Here is a 17,504-nt window from a genome sequence, read left to right as displayed (position 1 = left end):
ATTTTATTGATTGGCCCAAATCGCCTGCTTTGATTTGCACACCAATATAGATTTTAAAATAACAATAGAAAATGCCGGAAATACATAGCAGCATTTGTAAAGAGACAAGTTAACTTGTAAACGTTTCAGCTCGAGGTCTTTTCATCAGAACTGATTAGTTTTATTGGTGTAGTTTACAAAGTCCATCAGACGCGCGGTCAATGGCAGACAAAAAAATCCACCGGTGAGGTAGTCCCGGAACCTTTCTTGTGCCCCTCTGGGTGGCTTATTGATGCTGCACGGCGGGCGGGGCGGAAGTGAATCTGGGCCCCCCCACCACCACCTTTGATTGAGACGCGGGGTGACTCGCGGGGCGGAAGTGAATCTGGGGGACCCCCGTTGATTGAGACGCGGGTGTGGCTCGCGGGGAAGACCTGCGGTGTTACAGGAATCACTGTTCGCCAGGGGTGTTACATGTTTCTGGTTCCCCACAGCTACAAGCAGAAACGAAGATGGAGGCGTTGGTTTTCGTCCTGTCGCTAGTTGATTGCTGCACACTCATTTTTATGGCGGTTTATTTCGTATCCTTGCAGAGTGGACGGAAAAAGGAAAACGCTGAGATAAGTTTGATAAATGGACCGTGGCCTGAAGATAAAAGGGAGGGGGGTGGGAAGAGAATGAATAGGGAGAGGGAGAGAGACCAAAAACCTTAAAAGGGGAAGGTATGGGAGAGGAATTAGTGGTAGTGGAGGCGGATGGAAGGAGAGGAGGAGGAGGAAGAGGGGTGAGGGGAGAAGAAGGAGAAGGAGAAGGAGTAAGGGTGAGTATGGGGAGGGAGGGGCACAGAGCACTGAGATTAGTGGGGAGGGAGTGAGGGATGGGGCAGAGAGTAGGGTGGGGAGAGGAGCAGGGGATGGGGAAGAAGAGTGGTGGATCGGGTTGAGGGGGTGGGGGCGAGGGGCGAGGGGAGAGGGGGGCGGGGGCGAGGGGAGAGGGGGGCGGGGGCGAGGGGAGAGGGGGGCGGGGGAGAGGGGGGCGGGGGCGAGGGGAGAGGGGGGCGGGGGAGAGGGGGGCGGGGGCGAGGGGAGAGGGGGGCGGGGGAGAGGGGGGCGGGGGCGAGGGGAGAGGGGGGCGGGGGAGAGGGGGGCGAGGGGAGAGGGGGGCGGGGGCGAGGGGAGAGGGGGGCGGGGGCGAGGGAAGAGGGGAGAGGGAAGAGGGGAGAGGGGGGCGGGGGCGAGGGGAGAGGGGAGAGGGGGGCAGGGGGGCGGGGGCGAGGGGAGAGGGGGGCGGGGGCGAGGGGAGAGGGGGGCGGGGGCGAGGGGAGAGGGGGGCGAGGGGAGAGGGGAGAGGGGGGCGAGGGGAGAGGGGAGAGGGGGGCGAGGGGAGAGGGGAGAGGGGGGCGAGGGGAGAGGGGAGAGGGGGGCGAGGGGAGAGGGGAGAGGGGGGCGAGGGGAGAGGGGAGAGGGGGGCGAGGGGAGAGGGGAGAGGGGGGCGAGGGGAGAGGGGAGAGGGGGGCGAGGGGAGAGGGGGCGAGGGGAGAGGGGGGAGGGGGGCGGGGGAGAGGGGGGCGGGGAGAGGGGGGCGGGGGCGAGGGGAGAGGGGGGCGGGGGGCGGGGGGCGGGGGGGCGGGGGAGAGGGGGCGGGGGAGAGGGGGGCGGGGAGAGGGGGGCGGGGGCGAGGGGAGAGGGGGGAGGGGGGCGGGGGAGAGGGGAGAGGGGGGCGAGGGGGGCGAGGGGAGAGGGGGGCGGGGGGGGCGAGGGGAGAGGGGGGCGGGGGGGGCGAGGGGGGCGAGGGGGGCGAGGGGGGCGAGGGGGGCGAGGGGAGGGGGGCGAGGGAAGAGGGGGGCGAGGGAAGAGGGGGGCGAGGGAAGAGGGGAGAGGGGGGCGGGGGCGAGGGAAGAGGGGGGCGGGGGCGAGGGAAGAGGGGAGAGGGGGCGGGGGAGAGGGGAGAGGGGAGAGGGGGGCGAGGGGAGAGGGGGGCGGGGGCGAGGGAAGAAGGGAGAGGGGGCGGGGGCGAGGGAAGAGGGGGGCGAGGGAAGAGGGGGGCGGGGGCGAGGGAAGAGGGGAGAGGGGGGCGAGGGGAGAGGGGGGCGGGGGCGAGGGAAGAGGGGAGAGGGGGGCGAGGGGAGAGGGGGGCGGGGGCGAGGGAAGAGGGGAGAGGGGGGCGAGGGAAGAGGGGAGAGGGGGGCGGGGGCGAGGGAAGAGGGGAGAGGGGGGCGGGGGCGAGGGAAGAGGGGAGAGGGGGGCGGGGGCGAGGGAAGAGGGGAGAGGGGGGCGGGGGCGAGGGAAGAGGGGAGAGGGGGGAGAGGGGGGCGGGGGAAGAGGGGAGAGGGGGGAGAGGGGGGCGGGGGCGAGGGGAGAGGGGGGAGAGGGGGGCGGGGGCGAGGGGAGAGGGGGGCGAGGGGAGAGGGGGGCGGGGGCGAGGGGCGAGGGGAGAGGGGGGCGAGGGAAGGGGGGAGAGGGGGGCGGGGGCGAGGGAAGAGGGGAGAGGGGGGCGAGGGAAGGGGGGAGAGGGGGGCGGGGGCGAGGGAAGAGGGGAGAGGGGGGCGAGGGAAGGGGGGAGAGGGGGGCGGGGGCGAGGGAAGAGGGGAGAGGGGGGCGAGGGAAGAGGGGAGAGGGGGGAGAGGGGGGCGGGGGCGAGGGAAGAGGGGAGAGGGGGGAGAGGGGGGCGGGGGCGAGGGGAGAGGGGGCGGGGGAGGGGGGAGAGGGGGGCGGGGGCGAGGGAAGAGGGGAGAGGGGGGCGAGGGAAGAGGGGAGAGGGGGGCGGGGGCGAGGGAAGAGGGGGGAGGGGGGAGAGGGGGGCGGGGGCGAGGGGAGAGGGGGCGGGGGAGGGGGGAGAGGGGGGCGGGGGCGAGGGAAGAGGGGAGAGGGGGGCGGGGGAGGGGGGAGAGGGGGGCGGGGGCGAGGGAAGAGGGGAGAGGGGGGCGGGGGAGAGGGGAGAGGGGGGCGGGGGCGGGGGAGAGGGGGGCGGGGGGCGAGGGGGGCGGGGGCGAGGGGGGCGGGGGCGAGGGGGGCGGGGGCGCGGGGGGCGGGGGCGAGGGCGAGGGGCGAGGGGGGCGGGGGCGAGGGGAGAGGGGGGCGGGGGAGAGGGGCGAGGGGGGTGAGGGGCGAGGGGGGAGAGGGGGGCGAGGGGAGAGGGGGGCGGGGGGCGAGGGGGGCGGGGGCGAGGGGAGAGGGGGGCGGGGGGCGGGGGAGAGGGGGGCGGGGGGCGGGGGAGAGGGGAGAGGGGGGCGGGGGAGAGGGGGGCGGGGGAGAGGGGGGCGAGGGGAGAGGGGGGCGGGGGAGAGGGGGGCGGGGGAGAGGGGGGCGGGGGAGAGGGGGGCGGGGGGCGGGGGAGAGGGGGGCGGGGGGCGAGGGGGGCGGGGGGCGGGGGGAGAGGGGGGCGGGGGGCGAGGGGAGCGGGGGAGAGGGGGGCGGGGGCGCGGGGGGCGGGGGGCGAGGGGAGAGGGGGGCGGGGGAGAGGGGAGAGGGGGGCGGGGGACGAGGGGGGCGGGGGGCGAGGGGGGAGGGGGGCGGGGGCGAGGGGGGCGGGGGAGAGGGGCGAGGGGGGCGGGGGAGAGGGGCGAGGGGGGCGGGGGAGAGGGGGGCGGGGGGAGAGGGGGGCGAGGGGAGAGGGGGGCGGGGGGAGAGGGGAGCGGGGGAGAGGGGGGCGGGGGGCGAGGGGGGCGGGGGGCGAGGGGGGCGGGGGGCGAGGGGCGAGGGGGGCGAGGGGCGGGGGGCGAGGGGGGCGGGGGAGAGGGGGGCGGGGGAGAGGGGGGCGGGGGACGAGGGGGGCGGGGGACGAGGGGGGCGGGGGGCGGGGGGAGAGGGGGGCGGGGGGAGAGGGGGGCGGGGGCGAGGGGGGCGGGGGGCGAGGGGAGAGGGGGGCGGGGGAGAGGGGAGAGGGGCGAGGGGGGAGAGGGGGGCGGGGGAGAGGGGAGAGGGGGGCGGGGGGAGAGGGGAGCGGGGGGCGAGGGGGGCGGGGAGAGGGGGGCGAGGGGGGCGGGGGGAGAGGGGGGCGGGGGAGAGGGGGGCGGGGGGCGAGGGGAGAGGGGGGCGGGGGAGAGGGGAGCGGGGGGAGAGGGGGGCGGGGGGCGAGGGGAGAGGGGGGCGGGGGAGAGGGGGAGAGGGGGGCGAGGGGGAGAGGGGGGCGGGGGCGAGGGGAGAGGGGGGCGGGGGAGAGGGGGAGAGGGGGGCGGGGGCGAGGGGAGAGGGGGGCGGGGAGAGGGGGGCGGGGGGCGAGGGGAGAGGGGGGCGGGGAGAGGGGGGCGGGGGGCGAGGGGAGAGGGGGGCGGGGGAGAGGGGAGAGGGGGGCGGGGGAGAGGGGGGCGGGGGAGAGGGGGGCGGGGGAGAGGGGGGCGGGGGAGAGGGGGGCGGGGGAGAGGGGGGCGGGGGAGAGGGGAGAGGGGGGCGGGGGAGAGGGGGGCGGGGGAGAGGGGAGAGGGGGGCGGGGGAGAGGGGAGAGGGGGGCGGGGGGCGGGGGAGAGGGGGGCGGGGGAGAGGGGAGAGGGGGGCGGGGGAGAGGGGGGCGGGGGAGAGGGGAGAGGGGGGCGGGGGAGAGGGGGGCGGGGGAGAGGGGAGAGGGGGCGGGGGAGAGGGGGGCGAGGAAAGAGGGGAGAGGGGGGCGGGGGCGAGGGGAGAGGGGGGGCGAGGGGAGAGGGGGGCGGGGGCGAGGGGAGAGGGGGGGCGAGGAAAGAGGGGAGAGGGGGGCGGGGGCGAGGGGAGAGGGGGGGCGAGGAAAGAGGGGAGAGGGGGGCGGGGGCGAGGGAAGAGGGGAGAGGGGGGGCGAGGAAAGAGGGGAGAGGGGGGCGGGGGCGAGGGAAGAGGGGAGAGGGGGGCGGGGGCGAGGGAAGAGGGGAGAGGGGGGCGGGGGCGAGGGAAGAGGGGAGAGGGGGGAGAGGGGGGCGGGGGCGAGGGAAGAGGGGAGAGGGGGGCGAGGGGAGAGGGGGGCGGGGAAAGAGGGGAGAGGGGGGCGGGGGCGAGGGGAGAGGGGGGCGGGGAAAGAGGGGAGAGGGGGGCGGGGGCGAGGGGAGAGGGGGGCGGGGAAAGAGGGGAGAGGGGGGCGGGGGCGAGGAAAGAGGGGAGGCGGGGGCGGGGGTGAGGGGGGCGGGGGCGAGGGGCGAGGGGAGAGGGGGGCGAGGGGAGAGGGGGGCGAGGGGAGAGGGGGGCGGGGGAGAGGGGGGCGGGGGCGAGGGGAGAGGGGGGCGAGGGGAGAGGGGGGCGAGGGGAGAGGGGGGCGAGGGGAGAGGGGGGCGGGGGCGAGGGGAGAGGGGGGCGAGGGGAGGCGGGGGCGAGGGGAGAGGGGGGCGAGGGGAGAGGGGGGCGAGGGGAGAGGGGGGCGAGGGGAGAGGGGGGCGAGGGGAGAGGGGGGCGAGGGGGAGGGGGGCGAGGGGAGAGGGGGGCGAGGGGAGAGGGGGGCGGGGGCGAGGGGAGAGGGGGGCGGGGGCGAGGGGAGAGGGGGCGAGGGGGCGAGGGGAGAGGGGGGCGGGGGAGAGGGGGGCGGGGGAGAGGGGGGCGGGGGCGAGGGGAGAGGGGGGCGGGGGCGAGGGGAGAGGGGGGCGGGGGCGAGGGGAGAGGGGGGCGGGGGCGAGGGGAGAGGGGGGCGGGGGCGAGGGGAGGGGGGGGGGGCGAGGGGAGAGGGGGGCGGGGGCCAGGGGAGAGGGGGCGAGGGGGCGGGGGCGAGGGGAGAGGGGGGCGGGGGCGAGGGGAGAGGGGGGCGGGGGCGAGGGGAGAGGGGGCGAGGGGGGCGGGGGCGAGGGGAGAGGGGGGCGGGGGCGAGGGGAGAGGGGGGCGGGGGCGAGGGGAGAGGGGGGCGGGGGCGAGGGGGGCGGGGGCGAGGGAAGAGGGGCAGCGGGGAGGAGGGGGCGGGGGCGAGGGAAGAGGGGCAGCGGGGAGGAGGGGGCGGGGGCGAGGGAAGAGGGGCAGCGGGGAGGAGGGGGCGGGGGCGAGGGGAGAGGGGGGCGGGGGCGAGGGGAGAGGGGGGCGGGGGAGAGGGGAGAGGGGGGCGGGGGAGAGGGGGCGAGGGGAGAGGGGGCGAGGGAAGAGGGGAGAGGGGGCGAGGGGGGCGGGGGCGAGGGAAGAGGGGCGAGGGAAGAGGGGCAGCGGGGAGGAGGGGGCGAGGGGAGAGGGGGGCGGGGGCGAGGGGAGAGGGGGGCGGGGGAGAGGGGGGCGGGGGAGAGGGGGCGAGGGAAGAGGGGCAGCGGGGAGGAGGGGGCGGGGGCGAGGGAAGAGGGGCAGCGGGGAGGAGGGGGCGGGGGCGAGGGAAGAGGGGCAGCGGGGAGGAGGGGGCGGGGGCGAGGGGAGAGGGGGGCGGGGGAGAGGGGGCGAGGGGGGCGAGGGAAGAGGGGCAGCGGGGAGGAGGGGGCGGGGGCGAGGGAAGAGGGGCAGCGGGGAGGAGGGGGCGGGGGCGAGGGAAGAGGGGCAGCGGGGAGGAGGGGGCGGGGGCGAGGGAAGAGGGGAGAGGGGGGCGGGGGCGAGGGGAGAGGGGGGCGGGGGCGAGGGGAGAGGGGGGCGGGTGCGGGGAAAGAGGGGCGGGTGCGGGGGAAGAGGGGCGGGGGCGGGGGTGGGGGAAGAGGGGCGGGGGAAGAGGGGCAGCAGTGGGGGAAGAGCTGGGTGGGGGAAGAGCTGGGTGGGGGAAGAGGGGCAGTGGTGGGGGAAGAGGCGTGGAGCTGGGTGCTGGGGGTCGAGGAGTACTGGGGGGGTGGGGTGGAGGGGGATGCAGGGGGAAGGGGGTGGAGCAGGGGGGAGACGGATGAGGGGCGGGGGGGAGGGGCAGGAGCGGGGGTGCTGGGGGAAGAGGGGCGGAGCCGGGGCGAAGGGGTTGGAGGGGCGGAGCGGGGGCAGAGGGGGAGGAGGGGCGGAGCGGGGGCAGAGGGGGAGGAGGGGCGGAGCGGGGGCGGAGGGGGAGGAGGGGCGGAGCGGGGGCGGAGGGGGAGGAGGGGCGGAGGGGGAGGAGGGGCGGAGCGGGGGCAGAGGGGGAGGAGGGGCGGAGCGGGGGCAGAGGGGGAGGAGGGGCGGAGCGGGGTCAGAGGGGGAGGAGGGGCGGAGCGGGGGCAGAGGGGGAGGAGGGGCGGTCGGGGGCGGAGGGGGAGGAGGGGCGGAGGGGGAGGAGGGGCGGAGGGGGAGGAGGGGCGGAGCGGGGGCGGAGGGGGAGGAGGGGCGGAGCGGGGGCGGAGGGGGAAGAGGGGCGGAGCGGGGGCGGAGGGGGAAGAGGGGCGGAGCGGGGGCGGAGGGGGAAGAGGGGCGGAGCGGGAAGAGGGGCGGAGCGGGGGCGGAGCGGGAAGAGGGGCGGAGCGGGGGCGGAGCGGGAAGAGGGGCGGAGCGGGGGCGGAGGGGGAAGAGGGGCGGAGCGGGGGCGGAGCGGGAAGAGGGGTGGAGCGGGGGCGGAGCGGGGGCGGAGCGGGAAGAGGGGCGGAGCGGGAAGAGGGGCGGAGCGGGGGCGGAGGGGGAAAAGGGGCGTAGGGGGAAGAGGGGCGGAGCGGGGGCGTAGGGGGAAGAGGGGCGGAGCGGGGGCGTAGGGGGAAGAGGGGCGGAGCGGGGGCGGAGGGGGAAGAGGGGCGGAGGGGGAAGAGGGGCGGAGGGGGAAGAGGGGCGGAGCGGGGGCGGAGGGGGAAGAGGGGCGGAGGGGGAAGAGGGGCGGAGCGGGGGCGGAGGGGGAAGAGGGGCGGAGCGGGGGAGGAGGGGCGGAGCGGGGGCGGAGGGGGAAGAGGGGCGGAGCGGGGGAGGAGGGGCGGAGCGGGGCGGAGCGGGGGAGGAGGGGCGGAGCGGGGGCGGAGGGGGAAGAGGGGCGGAGCGGGGGAGGAGGGGCGGAGCGGGGCGGAGCGGGGGAGGAGGGGCGGAGCGGGGGAGGAGGGGCGGAGCGGGGGCGGAGGGGGAGGAGGGGCGGAGCGGGGGCGGAGGGGGAGGAGGGGCGGAGCGGGGGAGGAGGGGCGGAGCGGGGGCGGAGGGGGAAGAGGGGCGGAGCGGGGGCGGGGGGGGGAAGAGGGGCGGAGCGGGGGCGGAGGGGGAAGAGGGGCGGAGCGGGGGCGGAGCGGGAAGAGGGGCGGAGCGGGAAGAGGGGCGGAGCGGGGGCGGAGGGGGAAGAGGGGCGGAGCGGGGGCGGAGGGGGAAGAGGGGCGGAGCGGGGGCGGAGCGGGAAGAGGGGCGGAGCGGGGGCGGAGCGGGAAGAGGGGCGGAGCGGGGGCGGAGGGGGAAGAGGGGCGGAGCGGGGGCGGAGGGGGAAGAGGGGCGGAGCGGGGGCGGAGGGGGAAGAGGGGCGGAGCGGGGGCGGAGGGGGAAGAGGGGCGGAGCGGGGGCGGAGCGGGAAGAGGGGCGGAGCGGGGGCGGAGGGGGAAGAGGGGCGGAGCTGGGTGGAGGGGCAGCGGTGGGGGAAGAGGCGTGGAGCTGGGTGCTGGGGGTCGAGGCGTGGAGCTGGGTGCTGGGGGTCGAGGCGTGGTGCTGGGTGCTGGGGGTCGAGGAGTACTGGCGGGGAGGGGTGGAGGGGCATGCAAGGGGAAGGGGTGGAGCAGGGGGGAGGCGGAGCAGGGGCGGAGGGGGAAGAGGGGCGGAGCGGGCGTGGAGGGGGAAGATGGGCGGAGTGGAGGTGGAGGGGGAAGGGGGGTGGAGGGGGAAGAGGGGCGGAGCTGGGTGGAGGGGCAGCAGTGGGGAGCGGGGGTGGAGGGGGAAGAGGGGCGGAGCTGGGTGGAGGGGCAGCAGTGGGGAGCGGGGTTGGAGGGGGAAGAGGGGCGGAGCTGGGTGGAGGGGCAGCAGTGGGGAGTGGGGGTGGAGGGGGAAGAGGGGCGGAGCTGGGTGGAGGGGCAGCAGTGGGGAGCGGGGTTGGAGGGGGAAGAGGGGCGGAGCTGTGTGGAGGGGCAGCAGTGGGGAGCGGGGGTGGAGGGGGAAGAGGGGCGGAGCTGGGTGGAGGGGCAGCAGTGGGGAGCGGGGGTGGAGGGGGAAGAGGGGCGGAGCTGGGTGGAGGGGCAGCAGTGGGGAGCGGGGGTGCTGGGGGAAGAGGGGCGGAGCGGGGTGGAGGGTCAGCAGTGGGGAGCGAGGGTGCTGGGGGAAGAGGGGCGGAGCGGGGGTAGAGGGGGAAGAGGGGCGGAGCCGGGTGCCTGCAGGGAGGGGTGGAGGGGGAAGAGGGGCGGAGCCGGGTGCCTGCAGGGAGGGGTGGAGGGGGAAGAGGGGTGGAGCCGGGTGCCTGCAGGGAGGGGTGGAGGGGGAAGAGGGGCGGAGCTGGGTGGAGGGGCAGCAGTGGGGAGCGGGGGTGCTGGGGGAAGAGGGGCGGAGCGGGGTGGAGGGGCAGCAGTGGGGAGCGAGGGTGCTGGGGGAAGAGGGGCGGAGCGGGGGTAGAGGGGGAAGAGGGGCGGAGCCGGGTGCCTGCATGGAGGGGTGGAGGGGGAAGAGGGGTGGAGCCGGGTGCCTGCAGGGAGGGGTGGAGGGGGATGTGGGGTGGAGCAGGGGGGAGGGGCAGCAGTGGGGAGCCGGGGTGGAGGGGGAAGAGGGGTGCTGGGGGAAGAGTGGTGGAGGGGGAAGGGGTTGGTGGGGAAGAGGGGTGGAGCGGGCAGGGGGCAGTGTGGGGGTTCGAATAGGGGTGTGGAGGGGGAAGAGGTGTGGAGCTGGGTGGGGGAAGAGTGTGAATACAGGCAGTGGGGTCGAGTGGCATGGCAGAGTGGGGTGGGGGTAGGGATGGTGGGACAGAGCTGGGTGGGGTGGGCGCATCTGGAAGAGGGGCAGGGGAAGAGGGGTGGGAAAGAAGGGTGGGGGCAGAGGGGGTGATGGGAAAGTGGGGTGTGGGTTGGGGGGACGGGGAACTGGAGTGAGAGGGAAGAGGTGTCGGGGTGGGTCAGGTGTTTGGGGGGGGTTAGAGTGGTGAGGCCCAGGGAGGTGGAGGGTAAGTCGGGGGGGGTGTCGGGAGGGGAGTGGGGCAGAGAGGAATTTGGGGAGAGACGTGGAAGGAGATGGAAGGGAGAGGAGAAAGAGAGTGGAAGGGATCAGAGGTTATTTGGAGGAAGGGAGCCGGGGGAGAGTGAAGAGAGAGGGTAGAGGTAGCGGAGGGAAGAAAGTGTGGGGAGTTGGTGCAGAAGAGTATGGGGTGAAGGATGTAGAAGTGTCAGAAGAAGTGGAGTGTGGGGTACGTGTGGAAGACCCAGACTGAAAAAAGTAGATTCAGGTTGAGAAGTGGAGAGAGTAATGGAAAAAGCAGATGATGTGGAAATGAATAAGATAGATTGAGGGGGAATGGGAGAAGGTGAGTAGTCTGAGAAACTGTGTCAGATTGAGAGATGAAATTGGAAAGATGGGGATGAAGAATAACATTGTAAGAGGACAAGAGACAGGAAGTTAACACTGGGTGAAAGTCTGGGACAAACCAATCGGGAGAGGCTGATTAAACAATGTAAGAACACAAACAGTTTGGAGAAGGAGAGTGTCTGAGAAAAACAAGAAGGAAGAGACAGAGCCAGAAGCAGTGAACAATTTCCTTGACCTGTGTGTAGATTATAACCCTGTCGGATTTAGAATGTGATTATATAAATGCCCGAGCATGCTGCTCTAAACTGAACAAGGTAATTGTCCCGTATACAATGTATGTTGTGGGGAGGGGAAGAAAGGGACTAATTGAGAGCTTCCTTCCAGATGCTGCAAAACAAGGGGACCATTGTGAGCAGGTCTAAAGCGCATTCAACAGGTTTTAGTCTGTCAGGTCTCCCTTTCTCCCAATGACATTAATCTTTGATGGGACAAGCCTAAGATTGTTGGCGCATCCCTAACTGTGCTTGAACTGCCTCACTTGGCCACTTTGTGTGGGTCAAGAGTCAGCACGGACAACAGATTTTGATCCTGAAAGGAAATTTAACAATAAATGATAATTTCATGATCGTAATCACTGCCACTGAGACTCACTTTTAATTCCAGATTCATTAATTGAATTTAGGTTCCCACACTTGCCTTGGTGGGTTTTCACTTCATGCACCCAAACGGTTAACCTGGACCTCTACATTGCTAGTCCAGAGACATTACCATCACCCCACTGTGCAGCAAGACAGTGTTTGTGTGTTAGAATATTCAGCTCTGGTACAGATTCCCTGCTGGGAAGTTTAATTGCTCATTCTGTGTTCAGAAAGGCTGTACCTCTTAACCACAGAGCCTGCATCCTTCTCTGATACAGAAAGGAGAGTTGGGTTGAAGGGGGGGAGTAGACACTTGATGATTTGCCCTTCGTCTTCCCAGTTAGCACCAGTCCCTGGTTCCCACTCTAACTGGTTTGAAGATCAGAAGTCACCTCACACCAAGGTGTAGTCCAACAGGTTTATTTGAAATCACAAGTTTTCTGGGAGCACTGTGAAGTGAAGAAAAACGCAAGGAAACAATTTATACACTGAGAGATCAAAAGATTGTACAAATGGTGTGAGCGGTCTTGACAGGCCGAATAACAAGTCTGTGTAGGTGATCAAAAGTGTCAGACGATGTGAGTAAAGTCTCACCAGCTGAATAGGAATCACTGAAATGACGACACAACAATATCAACAAGTTTCATCCCAGCACCAGACTTACCATGGACTGCTCTTCAGAATCAGTCTCATTCTTGGACACAGGCATCTCCATCAAGGACAAACACCTCAGTACATCACTCTACCACAAGTCTATGGATAACCTCACGATACTGCATTTCTCTAGCTTCCACCCTAAACGTAATAAAGTAGCCATCCCCGACAGACAAGTCCTGTGTATGCACAAGATCTGCTCAGATGAGGAGAAACATAGTAAACAGCTACAGCCTCTGAAAGACATCCTCATATAACGGGATACAAAGCTGAACTCCTCGATTGCCACAGCAAAAAAACTGCATTACCCTTCGTTGTCCAGTACTTTCCCTGAGCAGAGAAACTACACCATGTTCTTTTCAGCCTTCAACATGTTATCGACGACAATAAACATCTCACCAAGATCATCCCTGTGCCTCCACTTCTACCCTTTAAGCAACTGCCAAGCCCTAAACAGGCCACTGTTAGCAGCAAACTACCTGACCTTCAGGACAACATCAACCACAACTGCACACAACCCTCCCATGGCAACCTCTGCAAGTAATGTCAGATTATCAACATGGATACATTCATCACACGTGGGAACACCACCCACTACGTACACGGCAGATGCTCATGTGACTCAGCCAATGTTGTTGATCTCGTACGCCGCAGGCAAGGATGCTCCAAGGTCTGTTGGTGAGGCAATGCAGATGCTCAACAACACATGAATGGACACCGTGCGACGATCACCAGACAGGGATGTTCCCTCCCAGTCGGGAACACTTCCTCAGTCAAGGGTATTCAGTCTCCGATCTTTGGGTAAGTGCCCTCCAAGGTGGATTTCGAAACACACAGCAACGCAAAATCACCGAGCAGAAAATGATAGCCAAGTTCCCTACCCACGAGGACGGCCTCAACCCTGATCTTGGGATCGTGTCATGCTACACGTAACCCTTCCGTGCTGTCTTTGTAAAATATTTCTTGCTGTCCTGTTCAGATGCCATCCGCTTGATAACTTGTTATGATCTCTTACCTTAATTAATTTATACAGTGTTGGATTACTTGATATTTGGTTAGACCCTCTACATGCAACTATCATACCTAGCATGTTTTTCCATCCATTTGGTTTCTCTCCAGCACCACTCCATTTTTGATGCTTTGTAATTATTTCTCTGCCTCAACAGGATTATAGGTCATCCCTTCACTTTCTATTTAGTTGTTGACACTTTACTCACATTGTCTGACACTTCTGATCACCTGTAGAAACTTATTTGGCCTGTTGACACTCCATTCACACCATTTGTGTGATCTTTTGATCTCTCTACCTATAAGTGCCTGTGCACTCCTCTCTCACTTCACCCGACAAAGGAGCAGCACTTCGAAAGCTTGTGATTTCAAATAAACCTGTTGAACTATAACTTGGTGTTGTGTGACTTCCGACCTTGTCCACCCTAGTCCAACACCAGCACCTCCACATCATAACTAGTTTGAAATCATTGGTTTCTTGAGATCATTTTGAATTGCACTCTTTCTTCCAGTGGATCCTGCCAGAACTGGTTGCTATTGGAATTGTTACAGTGCTGATGTTTGTCTCCATGCATTGGTTCATATTTCTGCTCAATCTGCCAATAGCTGGCTGGAATCTTTACAGGTAGGTCAAGCTTACTCAGTCAGCTACTGGTTTAATTTTCTGAGAGTTTTCAGATAGCCTTAGGGCCACAAAGGAGGAGATAACTGAAACTTGGAAAAACAAAACTCAATTCACCAGTGTCAGCACGGTTTCATTGAGGGGAATTTGTGCTTAAGAAAGTTGCTGGAGTACTTTAAGGATGTAACTAGCAGGGTGGATAATGGGGATCCAGTGAATGTGGTATATCTAGACTTCCAGAAGGCATTTGACAAGGTGCCGCATAAAAGACTGATCCAGAAGGTTAGATCCCAGGGGTTAGGTGTAGAATATTGGCTTGGATAGAAGATTTGCTGACTGACATAGCAGAGGTTTGGGATAAATGGGTCCTCCTCTGGATGGTAAACTGTAACTAATGGGGTATTGGAGGATTCAGTTTTCAGACCTCAACTATTTACAGTCCATATACATGATCTGCAAGCAGGGACAGACTGTAACACAGTAAAGTTCACACATGATAATAAAATAGTTGGGAAGGCAAGCTGTGAGGAGATGAGAAGTTTACAGACGGGCAGTAATAGGCTAAAAGAATGGGCCAGAATCTAGCAGATGGAGTTTAATGTGGATAAGTGCATGGTTGTCCATTTTGGCTGGAAAAATAATTGGGAAAATTACTATTTAAGTTGGAAGCAGATTCAAAGTGTGTCAGTGCAGAGAGATCTGGGTTTCCTGTGCATGAATCGCAGAAAGTGGGCATGCAGGTGCAGCATATAAGACAGACAAATGGAATCCTGGCATTTATTGCAAAAGTGTTCAATTATACAAGTAAAGAAGTGTTGCGACAATTTTATAAGGCTTTGGTAAGACTACACCTGGACTAATCTGTCCATTTGGTCTCATTACTTAAGGAAGGATATGGTGTCACTAACGGCAGTTCAGGGAGGTTCACCAAATTGACTGCAAGGATGAAACAGCTTTCCTACAAGGAGCAGGTGAACAGCTTAGGCTTGTTACTCGCTGGAGTTCAGAAAAATAATTGGAGGATCTGATTGAGGTATATGAAATGCTAAAGGGGACCAATAAGGTGGGCAATGAATAGATGTTCCTCCTTGTGGGGCAGTATAGAACTAGCGGTCACACATATAGAGTGAGAGGACATAGGTTCAAAACTGAGATGAGGAGAAACTACTTCTCTGAGGTTTGTAAATCTGTGGAATTCACTGTCACAGAGTACAATGGAGGCAGAACCAATCAACAGATTCAAGCAAGAGATAGGTATGTTTCTGATGAAATATTGGGATAAAGGGCTGTGGGGAGCAGGTAGGGAAGTGGAGTTGAGACGAAGTAAGATGAGCCATGATCATATTAAATGCAGAGCGAGCTCGAAGGGCTGAATTGCTGACTCCTGCTCCTAGTTCCTATGTTCCTGTGTTCCAATCTCTCTCCCACTCCGTTCCAGTCTCAGTCTTTGTCTCATTCTCCTAGTTCCTATGTTCCTGTGTTCCAATCTCTCTCCCACTCTGTTCCAGTCTCAGTCTTTGTCTCATTCTCCTAGTTCCTATGTCCCTGTGTAAACACATGAAGTAAATTTGAAGATAACAATTCCTGAACACCCTGCAAGAGAAGCCCAATACCAACATGTCATTTTGTGGCTCCTTTGGCAATGTTTGCATCTAAGACTACACGGTAGGTTCAAGCACCACTCTAGAAACTTGAGTCCATTATCCAGATTGTATCCAGACACAACCACACTGAGGGACGGCTGTAATCTCAGCAAGTCAGAACTGAGGCAGTGTCAGAGGGTCAGTGCTGAGGGAGCACGACACTGTTGAGGTTTGCACGAGTAAATTTAAGTGCAGAGTGGAGCCTATTAAGGTGTGTTAGGAAATCTTTACCCGTGAATGCAGCTTCAAAGTTTGCAACTCTATAAGGTGTATCAGATAAGGGTTGTGTGTCTATCCTATTGCATGTTGAAGGATTCCTTCACCTTTCTGAAGACTCTGTGACCTACATATTGATAGTAATAGCTTGTTTATCATTGTGATCTTATTTCCGAATGTACTATTGAAGAAACACATCACTGTATCACTGGAGTATAGATGTGATGCCGTTTTCTGAATCTGTATTTAGTGTATTTATGAGCTTTGTGCTTTTTAATGACACCCTGATTGCCCAAGTATAGTCATTGGGTGCATTCTGCAACCAACCCTCATCAAAATATTTGGTTTCTGTTTTTATTAGTTTCTATGAGAAACCTGTTATTGATAGACAAAGCATTCAGCTTCAGTTAATACAGCATTGTGTTTTAGTGAAGAAGTGCTGATTATGACTGTTATCCTATACTACACCCTAGGTACCTGGCAGTCCCCTGTGGTAACGTGGGAGTTTTTGACCCAACTGAGATTCACAATCGTGGACAGCTCAAAACTCACATGAAGGAAGCGATGATTAAACTGGGGTTCCATCTCCTCTGTTTCTTCATTTACCTGTACAGGTATGAGTATTTCAGAGACCATTATAACAGAATCGGATACCAAGGGGGGAGTAATTGTTTATAACTCAATCTGATATTGGGTGGGAATAACTGAGAATGTTTTAAAACAGTCTGATACTGAGAGGGGAGTAACTGAGAGTTTTATTAGGGTCTGATACTGGGAAGGGAATAATGGACAGCATTATATTAATCTGATACTGAGGTGTTAGTTTTATTAGTCTGATACTGAGGGTGGAGTGTGCGGGAGAATGTTCTAATGGAGAATGGGGTGATTTTCTACAGTTTGCTGACCTGCTTACTGAGAGTTAGATTTCTGATAATTGTGATGGCCTACAATCTGATGCTGTTTTCCTTTACAGTATGATCCTGGCTTTGATAAATGACTGACATTGTTTCTGGACTCCTAAATGGCAGCAAGGAACAAGTGCAGGCTCGGGACTGTCACTTCCATTCCGGTTTGGTTCAGTTGGAAGTTCTCAAACAAACAGAGGATGCATCATGCAGTTTATTTTTTGGACATGATTGAAATATGTTTTGAGATTATTTTTTAAACAATAAAGTTACTGTTTAGAAGGAATCCTGGTGCATACTTCAGAAAGCACAGACTTGTAACACACAAAAGGAAACTATTCGGCCCATTGTGCCTGAACCAATTGTGTTACCAGGTCCCAGTTTCTTTCCTTTCCCCCCGCCCCATCACTGCTCACCATTTCTATCCAAATAATCATGTAATGTTCTTGAATGGCTCAGTTGGATCTGCCTCCACCACATTTCTAGGCAGTGCCTTCCAGACTCTCAACTACTCTGTGTCAGGCTTTTTCTCCTCCCATCATCCTTGCTTCGTTCACACATTTGCCCTCTAATTATGGGAGACATAAAGGACAGCAGGTGCTAGAAGGTCAAATCGAAAAATGTGGAGCTGGAAAAGCACAGCAGGTCAGACAGCATCCGAGGAGCAGGAAAGTCAATGTTTCAAGTTTCAACCCGAAACGGTGACTTTGCTGCTCCTCTTGGATGCTGTCTGACCTCCTGTGCTTTTCCAGCTCCATTTTTTTTGCCCTCTGATTATTGTTTTTTTTATATACAAATTGGAACAGCTTCTGGCTATCTTTCTGGTATGCTTATGGTTTCGCAAAGCTCCATCTCAGTTTTCTCTCCAAGGAGAAGAGTTTTGAAGAGTCCCAAAGTTTCCTCCCATGGTCCAAAGGTGTGCAGGCTAGGTGGATTTGGCTATGCTAAATTGCCTGTAGTGTTCAGAGAGGTAGAGTGTGTATACGAGGTGGGTCACAGGGGGAACGGGTCTGGGCGGGATGCTTTGAGGTTTGGTGTGGACTTGTTGGGCCGCAGGGCCTGTTTCTACACTGTAAGGATTCTAAGATTCTTATAAATCGCTTCTGTACTCTCTCCAATGTTTTCACATCTTTCGTATAATGTGTCATTCGTAACTGTAGTCAGTCCTCATCTGGCAAGTATCTTGCACAAGTTCAACATCACCTCTTTGCTGTTCTACTTCTCCTGTTAATAAAGCTGAAAACACAGTATGCTTTAACTGCTGTCTCCATCTATCCTGCCACTTTTATTGATCTGTGCATGAATACTCCAGGACCCCCCGTTCCTGTATCCCTTCTTGGAATTTTGAAATGTAGAGATAACACAGTGTGGAGCTGAAAGAAGACAGCAGGCCAGGCAGCATCAGTGGAGCAGGAAAGTTGACCTTTCAGGTCAGGACCCTTCTTCAGAAATAGGGGGAAGGGGAGAAATGGAGCTTGAACTAAATAGAGAAGAGATGGGAGTGGGGAGTGGTCAGTGAGGTGGGAGGAGCAGATAGGTGGGAGAGAAGATGGACAGGTTGTGTCAGGTCTAGCAGTCAAGGATGCGAGGGAGGATTCGTCATGGGATGAGGCCAGGGTGGTGGGGGGAGAGAG

General features: G+C 63.1%; 2 protein-coding genes across 3 annotated transcripts; both read left to right on the top strand.

The window, feature by feature from the left end:
* Positions 1-317: 317 nt before the first annotated feature.
* cnih4 (cornichon family AMPA receptor auxiliary protein 4) lies at positions 318-16,156 on the top strand. Of its 2 annotated transcripts, XM_048531351.1 has the most exons (5): positions 329-560; positions 10,430-10,498; positions 12,997-13,109; positions 15,439-15,579; positions 15,939-16,156. In XM_048531351.1, exons 1-5 carry the CDS (start codon positions 492-494, stop codon positions 15,964-15,966), a joined length of 420 nt encoding a protein of 139 aa, XP_048387308.1. In that variant the 5' UTR covers positions 329-491; the 3' UTR covers positions 15,967-16,156. The 2 variants fall into 2 exon arrangements, with proteins under 2 accessions (XP_048387309.1, XP_048387308.1); XM_048531352.1 differs by lacking the exon at positions 10,430-10,498 and having other exon boundaries at positions 318-599; positions 12,985-13,109.
* On the top strand, positions 1,330-10,247 carry LOC132209516 (rRNA 2'-O-methyltransferase fibrillarin-like; the record flags this gene model as incomplete). The annotated part of the gene is made up of 3 exons (XM_059645056.1): positions 1,330-1,407; positions 7,979-8,054; positions 10,231-10,247. Coding segments are annotated over 3 exons (171 nt in total), but the record flags the coding sequence as incomplete, so codon positions are not given.
* Positions 16,157-17,504: the final 1,348 nt, after the last annotated feature.

This window comes from Stegostoma tigrinum, chromosome 4, assembly GCF_030684315.1.
Source record: "Stegostoma tigrinum isolate sSteTig4 chromosome 4, sSteTig4.hap1, whole genome shotgun sequence".
Classification (NCBI taxonomy): domain Eukaryota; kingdom Metazoa; phylum Chordata; class Chondrichthyes; order Orectolobiformes; family Stegostomatidae; genus Stegostoma; species Stegostoma tigrinum.
Note: the sequence above shows the minus strand (reverse complement) of the source record. Positions and strands in the feature narration are given on the sequence as shown.